At 45.4% G+C, this 15,370-nt stretch overlaps 2 protein-coding genes across 2 annotated transcripts; both read left to right on the forward strand.

The window, feature by feature from the left end:
- Positions 1–1,118: 1,118 nt before the first annotated feature.
- Notum (palmitoleoyl-protein carboxylesterase notum) lies at positions 1,119–11,352 on the forward strand. The gene is made up of 4 exons (XM_032434859.2): positions 1,119–1,585; positions 7,908–8,433; positions 8,501–9,013; positions 9,073–11,352. Exons 1-4 carry the CDS (start codon positions 1,475–1,477, stop codon positions 10,107–10,109), a joined length of 2,187 nt encoding a protein of 728 aa, XP_032290750.1. The 5' UTR covers positions 1,119–1,474; the 3' UTR covers positions 10,110–11,352.
- Positions 11,353–11,579: 227 nt separating this feature from the next.
- LOC6622447 (uncharacterized) lies at positions 11,580–13,644 on the forward strand. Its single transcript, XM_002047093.4, has 5 exons — positions 11,580–11,925; positions 11,994–12,552; positions 12,615–12,964; positions 13,019–13,400; positions 13,466–13,644. Exons 1-5 carry the CDS (start codon positions 11,859–11,861, stop codon positions 13,500–13,502), a joined length of 1,395 nt encoding a protein of 464 aa, XP_002047129.2. The 5' UTR covers positions 11,580–11,858; the 3' UTR covers positions 13,503–13,644.
- The last annotated feature ends 1,726 nt before the right edge of the window (positions 13,645–15,370 follow it).

Here is a 15,370-nt window from a genome sequence, read left to right on the forward strand (position 1 = left end):
TCGATTTCGATTTCGGCAACGGCAACGGCGCTATATCAAAGCCAAAGATATTTTTGTTTTTAATGATCGGTCATTAATTGAATTTCGTATAGAAATGGAAATGAAAATGCGTGGCAAAGGGCCGCGAAGTCCCTGTCGAAAAAAAAAAATGATTTCTCCCGCATTTCGGCAGCAATTTCGTATGGGAATTAAACGTATTTTTGTAGATTTACAATTAGATAAAGTCGCTCGTCTGACTACTTTATTGAGATTTTATGTGTTTAAGCCGCCGTCCCACATATTCCACAATATGTCCCAGGGCCATGCTGAGCCGGGCTATTTCCAAGAAATGCCGCGCGATCATAAAACACAAAAATGCGGCGCATTAAGAAACATAAAAAGAAAATATGTGCGATGAGCGAATTATTTGAGCTGGTGGCGATCTGCAGGCGACGCGATCCCGAGCGCAGCATAAAACGTAACTGCATTCAAAATTGCAATTACACTAAATTAGCATTAAATATGCATTAAAGTGCGACAAAAAAAAGGCAATAAAACAAAAGACTTAGGCAACGAACTCGGCCCGCGAAAAAGATGGCGAATCAAAATCCAAAAACTGAAATCCGAAAAAGCTACAAAAAAAATAAAAACAGAAAAAAACCAAAACCGAAACGAAAACCAGAAGCCATTTCGGCTTTCGATTAAGCAGATCAAAGGCGCTGATAAAAGCGGCCATAATCGTAAGACGATTATTAACAAGTAGCCGACGTCAACGGCAGCGTCGCTGCCCACGCCGACGTCGACGCTGGCTGCGCTAGCTGGCGAGCGAGCGAGAGAGCGCTGCGTTGGGCGACGCGCATAATTCTTTCAAATTGCATTGCCTTGCAGTTTATTATTAGTTTTGTTATTATTTTGCGTATTCTAAACAAAAACGAAGACCACGCCGAGCACGCGGGCGGTCGGGTGAGCGAGAGAGCGCGCGAGCGTGCAAGAGAATGCGATAGCGCAAGAGAGCGCACACGTGAGTCGCAGTTGGCAGCGACGCAAACGTTGACTGCCGCCGGTAACGACGGCGACGCCAACGGCAACGGCGACGCCGACTGCGACGCTGGCAAAGAGCGACAACAAGGCAAGGTAAAAATTTCATTCCGTTTCGAGCATTCGACGTGTGCGGACGTGTACCATCAAGTGTCTTCCCAGTCTCAACTCGCTCACGCAGTCGTGAAACGGGCGTTAAAAGTGTTTGAAAAAAAAATAAATAAAATAATCAGAAATACATGTGTATCGAATGAAAGGCTCTTATCGAGTGCATAAATTGCAAAATATTGTTAAATATTTTATTTTTGTCAGAATGTGCAGCAATAAACATGCAGTGCTACAAAATGTGCATTGATCTTAAACAGTGCTGAACAACTTGTTAACTGAGCAAAGCATTTGCCGCAACTAATTAAAGGCCACAATCATAATCGTTTATCATTATCATCCTATATGAGCCATGGCAGTTGTTCGGCTACAAAATATGCCAGTCGCCGCAAATAAATGGATTAAATACAATAACAGCAGCAGCAGCAGCAGCAGCAGCAACAACAACAACACAGACAAGCAGGTGAGTTTAACCACTGAATTTATTGGCTAAGCCATACGGTAGCCTCCGCAACAACAACGAGAGCAGCAACTTATGAAAGAGGGCCGCAAATATCAAAAGTATCCGCTCGAAAAAGAGAGAGAGAAAAAAAAAACAGGCCAAAAACAACAAAAATCAGACACGAAAAAACAGTAGCACGTCAATTAAAATTAATAGCTTCCGACTTAAGCCGCCCCAATCGAGTTGACCGACAAAAACCACAACTGCAACAACAACAACAACAACAACAAGGGAAACCCTCTACAGCTTTATTTACGACATTAGCATATACCTCAGAAATCGAAATAAATTTGAAAATCCTTTGCAAGGGCATTAAAAATGAGCTTAAAAAATTTGCCTGCGTGCGCAAAAAGCAAAAAACAACAAAAATAAAAGTTACCAAAAATAAAACAAAAGCCAAAAGGCCGACAGAACGCAGCACCTTTTAAGTATAGCTAACCAAAAACCCTCATCAGCAACAACAACAACAACAACGGCAACAACAAAAACAACAACAAAGTGCAGGCCGCTTTCGTGCGCTCCACTTCGCTTGAAGCCACAACAACCACATCCCCAGCTCGAGAAGAGCCGCAGCTTTCAGCTCGCGGTCCCCAATATACATATATAGCCTCCATATAGCGTATAGAGTAGTTGGCTACTGTTTTCAGAGTTAAGATCAATGAGTGCGACGACTGCCTTTGGGTAGACGCTCGCTCGCTCGTACGTTGTTCGTACGTTATTCGTAGGCCTGGCCCGAACTGGTTGGAGATCTGCTTTGCAACATGCCGCAAAGCGGCATTGGCCATCGGGCCGTCGGGCCATCGGGGCGGCAAAGTACAAAGCCGAAAACGGCACGGGTTTAGCGCGCTCAGAGTAAAAAGCGATCAGCGTTGCCGCTCGGCAGACGTGCGCACATCCCACAGATACAAAGATACAAGCACACACACACACACGCACACACCGGGCCGGTCTAATAACGCTGCCTGGCACTTGGCTACATGTTTTAGGCCGCGGCTACGGCTTTTGTTGTTGTTATTGTTGCCGCTGTCGTTGCTTGCGGCTTCATTTGAGGCTGCTTCCGAATTACCTGCGTGGCATTGCAGTTGCCACAGCAGCGTCAGCGACTGAGGCAGCGGCAGAGGCAGCGGCAGAGGCAGTGGCAGCCGTTGCGTTATTTCCATGCCATAAAAAGTATTAAATTGCTGCAAACAGGTGTATTTTATGAATGCCTCCGCATCAGGCACTTGGCCACAGGCTTCATGTAGACAGCCAGCCAGCTGTAGGCAGAGCAAAGCAGGGCAGGGCAGGGCAGGGCAGGGCAGAGCAGTTGTTGATCACGGTGCGGCGCGCAGTTGCAATTATGTTGCCTAGCCGCCTTATGCTAAAGGTGCAAATTCTAAGCCCAGAAAGACATTGAGGTCAGTTCAGGTGCGAGCTGCATTTGGGATTTATCGCTAGAGAAAAGGGTACTTTCTATTTAGCTAGAAATGTGTCATAAATCTAGATGATGCAGTTTTCAGTAGATGAGTTTAAGTCTAAATGACCCAGTCGGAAAGGATAGTAGCAAGTGTTATTTTCGATATCCTTATCCACTCATAAAATCAACAAGAAGTCTTGTTTACCTCAGCAAAAGCTTAATTTAATATTATTAAAGATACCTATAGTATTACATATTATTTTAATATTATCTAGTTTAACCCTGAAAGAGCTTTATCTAATAGTTATAAATTTCCCAAAAGAGTTTACCCATCTCCTCCAGCTCTTGCTTATAATTTACAAACATTTCTAAGTAGTTTTTCCTCTCCTCTAGCCTTTGCTTTATTTCCAACCTTTCCTCACAGTTTTCAAACGTGTCTAAATTAAGCTGGCAGCAAAATGTATTTATGAATAGGTTGAACTGCTTCTGATAACCATTTGACGATCTGACGACGAAATACCAACCCCTCAGCTGATAATAAGCTATGCCTGCGCAGCTTCCCTTCAAATTCAACGGCTGCTTCGACTGGTTTTTGCATTTTGCGCGCGTTTTTCTTGTTGTCTTCTGCTTTTTTTTTGCTGGCAGCGACGTCGCCGTCGACGCACGCAACTCAAACAAACTGGCAACAACAATATGACAAACAATAAACAACAACCAAAAACAACGGCAACGGAAGTTTATTTATGCCTGGCCCGCTATTTATTTAAGCGTATGCGATAAGCCGCGTGTGACAGAGATAAAGGAGCGAGTGTGCGTGGCTGCGTGTGAGCAAGAGAGAGCGAGAGCGAGAGAATTGTTTAGTTGTTGCTGCTGTAGCAGCAAGTGCTCTTGCTAATGAGTTGATGCAGCGCGCGCAAGTTGTAGAGGGGGCAGGGTGCATAAGGGGCAAAAGCAGCCGCAAAGGCAAATCATAAATAAAAATAAAAATAAATGCCGCACCGCAACACTACACTTCCCTTCCCCTCGCCCATCGGCGGCGCAGTTACAGGCCGAGTGCGCGCGACGCTCGGCTCCTTTGATTTGACAAGGTCGTTATTGATTATGTTGCATTTTTTACTGCTCACACGTGCGCGTGTGTGTGTGTGTGAGTGTGAGTGTGTGCGAGTGTAAATGGCGAGGGAGAACTTGTGCAGCATAGCAAAAGCCAAACACACTTAAATATACTAATCAAATTATTAGTCAAAAAAGTGAGGATAAATCTACAATATATTGATTAAACATGAATACAAGTAAATTTTGTATCGAATATCTATTAACTCACTTCGATTCTAGCTTTACAACACTCAAAAATCTCTTAAAAACATATTTATATATGTAAATCAAAAGAGTCGTAAGTTAATAGGCACATATTTATTTATGTAAAAGCCAAAGATTATAAATAATTATATGCCATAAAAAGTTGACAAATTTTCAAGTTGTAAATAGTTTAATTCACTTAGCATATGCCATTTAATAGTAGAATAACCTGTAAAGGCCTAATTGCATTACAATTAACACACACACACACAAACACAGAGAGTCGCAATAGTCACAAGCAAATCAAATTTATTCAAGTCAGCACGGGGCGTATGCTTAATGTTGAATAAAAAATGAATAAATAAGAGAAACTAATCGCTTAGCGCCAGCGCCAATGACTGGTAGCAGCGACAGCGACAGCGGCTGAGGCAGCGACGCGTAGGCAAAAAGCGAGAGAGAGAGAGAGATAGAGGAAGGGAGGGTGGGGAAGAGAGAGGGAGACAGCGCCACTTGACTATTTGCAGCAATTAATAAAAACTGACAATTTAATCGTCGCGACAAGTAGTTGGCTGCCAGCCAGCCCCCAGACAGAGCTGCCGCCTAAACTCAAACTGCCCGACTATAGGCTGATAGAGGGGTTGGGGCGGGTATGGGCGCCTTTGTCGGCGTTGTTGGCCGCAAGAAATCGGAATACGAGCAACTGGAAAGAAAGACAACAACAACAACAACAACAACAAAAAGCAGAAAAGAGTCGCTACAAGCCAAAAGCAAAATATTAATAAGCAGTGCCCGCAATTAATAGCGCAACTTAAGACGCTATATAGGGTAATTAAGCGGCGCTTGTGAACAGTTTTTCCTTTGCCGGAGCCGACGACGGCGACGACGACGGCGACGACGACGGCGACGGCGACAGAGCAGCTGCCGCTACTCTTGTTGTTGTTGTCGCTGTCGGCGCTGCCGTTTTTTCTCTTAACAGGTAAACAACAAGTGCAACGTACGCTCGAAACTAAGTATCTCTATCTCAGTGCCTACATTTGTATCTGTAAGTTGCTTACGAGTGTGTGTGTGCGTGTGTGTGTGTGTGCGTGTGTTTGTCAATGTGGGCACGCGTTTTGTTTACTCAAGCGTAAATCCGCGCACACACGTAATTTTGTTACCTTTTTTTTTTTATTTTTATTTTGTGGGTCGTGGTTAACATTAGAAGATCGTAGGCGCAGCCCCCAAGCCGAATCGTCAAGCATTGCTATAAACGAGGGTCGCCTGTGAAGTAAGCCAAACAGCTGACAAGTCAATAAACAAATTATAAATTAATTTCCCAATAGATAAAAAAAAAGGAAAGGAATGATTCTAAATATATTCATCGCACTCAAGAGTCTATTGTTAATTTCCAGAAATTAGTTTAACTGTTTAAATTAGTTATGTATTTATATTCGATTATTCAACCTTCTCAAACAATTGCTAACTAATTGAACAGCTCTCGCAGAGTTCGCTGCTAGCGCTAGAATTCTTGTCAATTTGTTAAGCGGCAAACATCAGAGAGTATTTTTTTTTTGTTTTTCGTCATTTTTTGGTTTCTTGAGTTTTGTTGGCAGCGGGGGAAGGCCCCGTAACAGACGCGCTTTGACAGGCAGCAATCAAAACGGCAGCGATAGCGAAACTGAAAACGGAAAACTGATTGAGGAAAAGTCGCCCAATTTGTGTGTAACGGTAACAGCAGGAGCACAGGAGTATAGGATCAGCGGGATCAGCTTAAAGCTTAAAGCATTCGACTTAAAGCTTTGTCGACTACCTTAAAGCGTCAAATGCTCGACTTAAAGCTTTGGCTTGCAGCTTAAAGCTTACAACTCAATGCGTTACCGTTACTCGCACCGTCGCTGGTCAAGTTCGAACTTGTTGAACAACTGGCCAAGTCTGATGTGTCTGTGTGTGTGTGTGTGTGTGTGTGTGTATGTGCCCATAATTGTTCTGGCCGTTTGTAGGCCTCCGCTCAAATTGTCCGTGTCATTTGCATTTTGTCTGCAAATTGTCGTTGCTAGAGGCAGCGACTGCGGCGCGCAGCGGCACAACTTCAAAGCCAAAATAAACATTGATTGAAGATTTCTTTACGATTTCTGAATGGTTATTTATGCAGAGACAGCGGCGCAGACAGGCGGACACAATTGACAGACTGACACACTGAGACACTAAAATCGTTGCCTTTGACTCGTTGTTGTTGTTCTGTTGTTGGCGGCACGCGTTTTGTTGTTGGCATTTTGTTGTTTTTGTATCATTTACAAATTGCTGGAAAATAGCGTAAAATCAAAACAACAACAACAACAAGAGCCACAAATCGCCGCTGTTCATTTGATTGATGTGCACAACCGACCTTAAGTTCAAAGCCAAGCACAGCAACAACAACAACAACAACAACAGCAACAGCAAAAAGCCGAAACTGAAACAGAAACAGAAACAGACGTCGAAGTCGCCGTCGACGTCGACGCCAACGCCAACGCCGCTGATTACCACGCGTCAGCGACCATGACAATGTGAAATCCGTATGTCTGTGTGTGTGAACCGGAGCCCACGAGGCGTATGAACAATATAAATGATTTGTGTATGTAATAACAGAATAGTTCTCTATGTTTGACTAAATACTAGACGTAACTGTCTCTCTCCGATCCCCACCCACCCGCTCTCACTCTTCCGCGCACTCTCTGCTCTGCCATGTAGCTAATGCGAAGAGCAAACAACAACAAACAGTGCACAACGTAAAACAATAACAACAAAAACGTAACGAAATGCGCGGCAAAAATATCTTTGATCTTATCGCAAAGCTTCTTGCTCGCATTTTGATCAAAGCAATTTTTCCGCCAAAATACAAAGGCAACAACAACAGCAGAAAACCACAAGAGCAACAGGCAGCCGCAGCATGGCAAACTGAGAGAGCCACAGCAAGGTAGAGAAGGACAGAGAGAGAAAGAGAGAGAGAGAGAGCGAGAGAGCGCGCGCACGCAATTATTACGACGACAATAACAAAAAGTTGTGAATGAGTTGTGAGTTGACACACAAAGTCAGCGAGAGAGAGAGAAAAAGAGAGCGGTGGGTGGTGGGAGGAGTACAGTGTGGTGAGCAAGTGCAGCTTTAAAGCGCGCTCTCAGCACAGCACGTTACGTGCTGGCGTAAAAGCTATTGTCAGTGTTTGTTTACAAGACAATTGAGCATTAATGAAAGCTTTAGCTGAGCTGGGCACAGCGAGCTTAAGTTGAGGATAAACCTAAATGTGGGAGTGTGAGAGCGATTAATACTCTATGTGGCAAGCATTAAATGAATGTGTTTGGAGGCGTAGCAATAATGGATTGAATAATAAATAAAAATTGCTTTATCTGAGCTAAGCACAGCGAGCTTAAGTTAGAGAAGTGCGTGAGAGCAATTGCTACTCCATGTGAAGTGCGTTTTATGTGGGTGTGAAAGTTAAGAATCATCGAAAGCGTAGGCTGAGCGAGCTTAAGTTCTAGGACAAACCTCGTTGTGATTGCGTGAGCATAACTTCGACTCTATGTGGCTGGCGTTTAATGTGCTTGGAAGTTCAATTTTGGATTTGATCTCTTGCAGACAACGACGACGACAACGACAACGCAATTGCGTTGCCAGCTGACGCTGTTGTTGCCGCTGATTGCACTCAGCGTCCTGCCGTATGCCTGCAGCAACAGCATTAACAGCAGCAGCAGCAGCGGCAAGAACAACAGCGATAACATGCAGACATTTGGCGTGGCCAAAGCGCCACTGGAACTGGAGCCGGAGCAGGCGGATGGCCAAGGCAATTCGCTGAACATGATACAGCGCAACTATATGGTCATGCATCCGGCGGGTGCAGCGGCCGCGGGCAGCGCTGCCGGCGAGCACAGCGATCACAGCGATCACAGCCGCTCGCTGAAGCGCGCCTCGCTAACCAACACGAGCATCACCTGCAACGATGGCACCCACGCGGGCTTCTACCTGCGCAAACAGCCCAACTCAAAGAAGTGGATTGTGTTCCTCGAGGGCGGCTGGCACTGCTTTGACAATCGGTCGTGCCGTGCGCGTTGGCTGCGACTGCGCCATCTGATGACCTCCTCGCAGTGGCCAGAGACACGAGATGGTGAGTTTCCGCAACGAATCCGCGTTGCTTACAGCCCAAGCTAATGCCTCTGCCCAATCGCTTATAGTTGGTGGCATACTGTCGCCGCACGCAGAGGAGAATCCCTACTGGCACAATGCCAATCATGTGCTGGTGCCCTACTGCAGCAGCGACTCCTGGTCGGGCACACGCGCCGAGCCGGACACGCGCGATCGCGAGAACAACTGGCGCTTCATGGGCGCCCTGATACTGCGTCAGGTGATTGCCGATCTGATACCGCTGGGCCTGGGTCGTGTAGCCGGCGGCGAACTGCTGCTGGTGGGCTCCTCCGCCGGAGGCCTGGGTGTCATGCTCAACTTGGATCGTGTGCGCGACTTCCTGGTCAACGAACGCAAGCTGCAGGTGACGGTGCGTGGCGTCAGCGATTCGGGTTGGTTTTTGGACCGCGAACCATACACCCCATCCGCGGTGGCATCCAGCGAGGCGGTGCGTCAAGGCTGGAAGCTGTGGCAGGGCCTGCTGCCCGAGGACTGCGTCAAGGCGCATCCCACCGAGCCGTGGCGCTGCTACTTCGGCTATCGGCTGTATCCCACGCTAAAAAGTGAGTTGTGAAAGTGAATATTCCGTTTGTGCCGGTGCTAATTAACCGATCCCCTCCAGCTCCACTGTTTGTGTTCCAGTGGCTCTTCGATGAGGCCCAAATGCGCGCCGACAATGTGGGCGCGCCCGTTACGCCCCAGCAATGGAATTATATACACGAAATGGGCGGCGCGTTGCGCTCCTCGTTGGACAATGTGAGCGCCGTGTTTGCGCCCAGCTGCATTGGGCATGCGGTGCTCTCCAAGCGCGACTGGTTGAACATCAAGATCGACGACATCTCGCTGCCTGCGGCGCTGCGCTGCTGGGAGCACTCGACGCGGCAGCGACGCAAGCGCCACGACAAGCTGAAGCGCTCTACGGAGGCGACGACGATGGCGCTGCAGGAGCAGCAGCTGCTGCCACATCCCAATGCCAATAGCCAAAGACATCAGCGACATCGCCAGCGGGCACAGAAGCTGAACAATGTGGCGCAGCCGCAGCGCAAGCGCAATCATCTCAGCAAGGAGCAGCGCGAGGAGCGCAAGCGTCGCCGTCAGGAGCGGCAGCGGCGCAAGCAGCGACGCCGCCAGCAGCAGCAGCAGCTGCAGCGCAAGCGCGAAAACGAGGCGGACGCCAACAGCAGCAAGAGCAACAACAACAACGAGCAGCGCAAGCAGCGTCGCCGCCAACAACTGAGCGCAGAGCAGCAGCTCCAGCGTAAGCAGCAACGCCAGCAGCGACGCAAGCTGCAGCAGCAGCAGCAGCAGCAACCGGAGCTGCAGCAGGAGCAACAGCCGAGCGAGCCGCAAAAGCGTCGCGCCTCGAACAGCGCCTCCAAGCCGAAGCCGAAGCCGAATCCGCTGCGGCAGCGGGTGCCGCGCGTGCCGGAAAAGTGCGGCCTGCGTCTGCTGGAGCGCTGCAGCTGGCCGCAGTGCAACCACTCGTGCCCCACGCTAACAAATCCGCTGACCGGCGAGGAGATGCGCTTTCTCGAGCTGCTCACCTCCTTCGGCCTGGACATCGAGGCCGTCGCCGCCGCACTCGGCGTCGATATGCACACCCTGAACAACATGGAACGCACCGAGCTGGTCAACCTGCTGACGCAGCAGGTGAGCTGAAACGCTAGAGCTGAGTTGAGCCAGAAATACTGTAAATAGTTGGCCTGTATATAGATATAGCCATAGACTGTATAGCCGACCCTCACATTGTACATACATGCATATAAACACACACACACACACACACACACATATATATATATACACAAATTGATATATATATATATCGGAGCTATTCCAATTCCTAAATCAAGCAAAAGACATGCGCATAGTACCCAGTTATTAAGCAGAATTTATTTATATATATAAACACACGCACACACACGAACACACACGCACACTCATACGCATACACACATACTCGTACTCGTATTCGTATTCGTATTCGTATTCGTATTCGTATTTATTCATTCGCATTCATTTCTGCGCAACGAGAAACTAACACAAATGCAACCACAAGACTGTTTTTTATGTTTTCTATATTAAATATATAGTTTATATATATATATATATATAAATATATTTTTTTTGTAATTAATATTCATAATTTATTTATAATTAGCTCGTTAAGCTTAAGACAGGAGCTGTTTTGCAGAGCGTCTAGACTTTTTCAATTGCCCGTTTGCCGAGTTTGATGTTCGTTTGTTTGTTTTTTAAATGCAAATATATAAATTATTAATAACAAATTACAAATTAAAAATAACAAATTACAAATTACAAATTACCTACCTCAAGCAAAACGATGAGAAATTATTAGACAGCTGCCTTGAATAGCATATTGCATTTTGTACCTGTGCAAATATAAATCAAATATCAAATACTTTTAACATTATTTATTTATGTAAATTAGCAACAATTTTTTGTTGTTGTTGTAGTTATGCTAAATGCACGCATTCCGTTCAAAATAATAATTGTACTTAAAAAAAAAATGCAACAAATTCAATTCAATTGCAATTTACGCAATTTACTGTCAAGCCGAACAACTCGAATATTATCATTATTATTATTATTATTATTATTATTATTTAAACTTTAGTTGAATAAATGTAATCAAATATTGTTAAGTACAATTAGCAATTAGCCTGTACAGAACCGGTTAAAGTTTAGTCTAAGGATTGTTGTGCTTAAAATATGCCTAAGTTCGATTTAAAAAAAAAAACAAAAACAAAAAAAAACAAGGAAAAAAGAAGAAGAAAAGTCAAGAGCGAAAATTGCATTGTTACAGTTTCCAGCAAGTGAAGGAAAACCGAGAAAAATCAAGAAAAACCAACTGGAAAAAATCAAAACCAACAACAAATAAATACAAAAATATTTTATTTAATTTTTTCTTAGCAATTAAATTGTTTTTAATATGTTTCGAATTCAATTCGGTTTCGAAATTAGAAATTATTTGTTCAAGTGCACCGAAACTAGTTTATTCTATTTTAAAATGTTCTTGTTTTTAATATTTTAAAATTATTCGAAATTATTTTAGAAAATGAACCGGAACTTAATGCGAACAAAGTCAAGTTTAGTTGAAATATTAGAGAACAATTGCCCATCTTGACATTAGAAAAGCTCTCGCCGAGCAGCTCTTAATTCATTGGACTTAATTGAATGCGGCAAGTGCCACAGCCGGGGTTAAGCTCACGAAAGTCGAGATTCCGAGAATTCGCTCCGCCTGGGGCATTGTGGGCGCAATTCGTGTGGTGCGGCGGTGCAAATTGAGCCACAAAGGCAGCAACAAATTCGTGGCTCGTTTCAATTGAGCGCCAGAAGTCGTGCAATCAGCACGCCAACGTCGAGAGAAGAAAATTAAGTGTCAGCTTGATGGAAGGAATGTGGAAAATTGGTTTATTTTTGCTGCACTGCCACCTGCTGGTGGCACCGCTCGCAGGTGAGTGGGCCAGTGCCCGGCCTGGGGCATCCAGGCATGCAGATCGGTATGCTAATCCAGCTGCACAGCCAGCTGTCCCATATTCTTGACCATTTCGCTGGCGGGCAAAACGCTGACCGAGGCCTGCCTGGAGGTTAACTGGGGACCCGACTGCTTTGCGCCGCCGGAATGGGTGGGCATCTATCGGCAGGATCCGTCAGTGTCGAACTTTCAGCCGGAGCTGCGCATCGACGGCATACGCAATCGGACAGGCAAGCGCCTGACGCCCATTAAGCTGGGCAAGCTGCACTTTCCGGGCGGCTGGAATCGGCCCGGCGATGAGCAGAAAACGGCGACCAGGTATCCAAAGGGCAAGTGCCTGCCGTACTATGTGGCCAGCTATAATGGCACCGAACTGCTGACCATTGACTGCCTGAAGATTCAGCCCAATTGGCTGGCCCATCTCAAGGATGCGGCCAGCATGCCGCTCAAGCGTCTCTTCCTGCCGGGCACACACGCCTCCGGCGCCTACATAACCAACTACAGCAAGACCAAGTCGCTGCTGGTCAAGGATTATCTTGTGGCACAGCACTTCGATGTTTGGTCTCAGCTGGTCTTTGGCATACGCTACTTGGATCTGAGCGTGGGGTAAGCTTCGGAATGTGAGGTGAACTCCCAGTATATGAAACTCTACGGAAGTGCATCTGCAGCTATCGCAACGTGGACAGCAGCAGCGAAGCGGACAACTTCTGGGTGGTTAACGAGAACATGTTCATAAATCCCTTAATCGATGTCATTCGCGACGTGCGCCGCTTTGTCCAGCTCTCGAACGAGGTGGTCGTGCTGGACTTTAGCTCGTTTCCCATTGGCTTCTACAAGCATCCGGAGATATACAGCAGCCTCTACCATCTCATACGCCAGGAGCTGGGCGAAGTGGTCTACGAGCGGAATGTCAGCATCAATGAGCACTGTGCGGATCGCAGCTTTGATGATATGCGCAACGGAGGGCGGCAGGTGCTGCTGCTGTTTCCCACACAGGAACTGCCCCATCCGGAGAATGGTAAGCCGATACATTTAATATATCTTACAGATAGTTATCCGAGTTTCTTTGCAGAGTCGGTGCTGCTGTGCACGCCCTGGCAGCGCTTCAGCACCAGCTATATGAACATCTCCCAAACACTGGACTATATGCGTCTGCTGTTCAGCAGGAAGCCGGAGTCGCCCGTGCAGGACGATGGCTGGATCTTTCATGCCGTGAAGAGCATCGAACAGGCGCTCAATACGCACAAGCTGCAAACGGCCAAGGAGCGTGCCGCACTCATCAATCCAAAGGTAAATCAATGGCTAAACGGCCCGTGGGGCCTCAATGCCAATGTCGTGGCCATGGACTACTTCAGCAATACCAACCTGGTCGATGTGGCCATCCAAGTGAATACACACAAGGCCTTCCTGGCGGCCAATGACAGATTTGTCAATATGGAAATACTGACTCCACGGTAGAGCGATATATATATTGGATATTCTTTTAATATTAATAGATCATTTTTTAAAACGTTCGCAGGGGTGGCAACAAATACAGCTCACAAATTTACATATAGCTGGCAACGCGTTACGTTTAGTCAGTGCACACACCAAGCAGTTGGACAGACAAGCAGTGTAGCCGCAAGCAGTTTACTAGTTTTTGAATAAAGCAGTTCACGCATTGTGGAAAAAAGTGCACAGAAAAATAAGTGAAATAATTTGATAGTTTTCCAACATTAGTACAAAACATGACGAATACAAATACCAGGAACCATGCATACCCTGAACCCAGTGGAAATTGGTAAATAAGGTATGTTGGCTTGTGAAAATGTAAGTAACAGGCAGAGATAAGCATCTGCGACCATATAAAGTATATATACATGTTCTGTCCGCCTGTTTGTCCGTCTGCCTGTCCGTCCGTTTGTGCGTCTGTCGTATGTATAAACGCGTCGTTCCCAGAACCTTTAAAAGCTAGCGAAGGAAATTTTAAGCGCAGGTGCTCCAAGCGCCTGCATAGTTCGAGTTGTTGATCGATAATTCCCTATTCCCTAAGCAATCGATAAATTTCGATATCGAAATCCTGCTTTTTTTTTAGATTTTAAGAGCTAGTGTCATATCAAGTATCTTTCCTTCACCCTAGTGCAAGCTGCATTTGGTGTTGGTCGCAGTAGGTTCAGGGTATCCCCTAGTCGGGCACTCCCGACTGGTGCACTCCCACTTGTTAAAAAGAGAATTGCACATCTCAAAAGTTTCGAAATAAATTGAACTCCATGAAATCATCTTAAAGGTATGCACAACAAAGCTATGCAATTAAGCTATTTCGCAGCGAGCTTTCGATTGCGCAATTTCTGTTTACTCAATGAGCTAACAATAGATACAACAGCAACGCTAGATACCAAATTCGTAGAAAATGAGGTGAATTCTAAACTATTTTCTACATAAAATTGATTATAACCATGCCTTATCATATTTCATAAGAAACACATAAAGGCGCCTTTAAATAAGAAAATGACACAACGTTTTATTTATTTATTTTTAAAAGATCGTTCAAGAAAAACATAAATAAATGCGAAAGATACCAAAAATAGACCTAAAATAGGACATTCGCTGCAGCCGCTCAAGAGTGATGCCCATCTGTTGCAAATAATGCTAAAAGGGCATCACTGGAGCGCAGAAAATATATGTATTTATATATATTTTCATAATAAAGTAGCTACAGCTGTTTATACAAATACTTTCACGTATACGTAATTCGTCACCCGAATCTCATTTGCGTGACAATAAAAAAAAAACGCGCTAAATATAGCGAATGCATTCGAGAGGGCATTAATATTCGAACACGAATGCGAAAACCATAATAGATTGACTTAGTTTGGAGCCCATATAGACAAAGTTTTAATGGAACTTGGTCTATAATTTTACACTGATAAAAACTGGCTGGAAATTTCTTCATATTTCTTAAAAGCCATCCACTTAATCCGGCTTAAATACAGCTTCAAGACCTTCAGCTTGGCATGTGCAGCTCCCAGATACTCGTTTAATGGTTAATTAAAAGCAGCACACAGACTAAGGTCAACATTGTGTTTATATAATAAAGGCAGAAGTGGAACATTGATTTACATATAGTCAATGCATATACTCCAGGTGCTGCATCGATTGATTGCTTTTCACCTGCTTTGGACTTCTTTCTCTTTAAAACATGGCCACAGGCAAATAATAGAACCAGTCACCAAATCCATTTAAAAGCATTTGAGTCATTCGATTCTGATTCAATTATTAATTGCTGATACAGCCCACGCGCAATGTATGATGCATGATGCAACTTCTAGGATGATAAACGGGCTGCGATTGCTCAAGTGCCCAGCTGTTGTAGCGCAACAGTTGGGTTGGCAACAGACTGGCAGCCCAACTAACTTGGCCAAGAGCCGCAACCGGATCTGGCTAA

The sequence above is a fragment of the Drosophila virilis genome, chromosome 3, assembly GCF_030788295.1.
Source record: "Drosophila virilis strain 15010-1051.87 chromosome 3, Dvir_AGI_RSII-ME, whole genome shotgun sequence".
Classification (NCBI taxonomy): Eukaryota; Metazoa; Arthropoda; class Insecta; order Diptera; family Drosophilidae; genus Drosophila; species Drosophila virilis.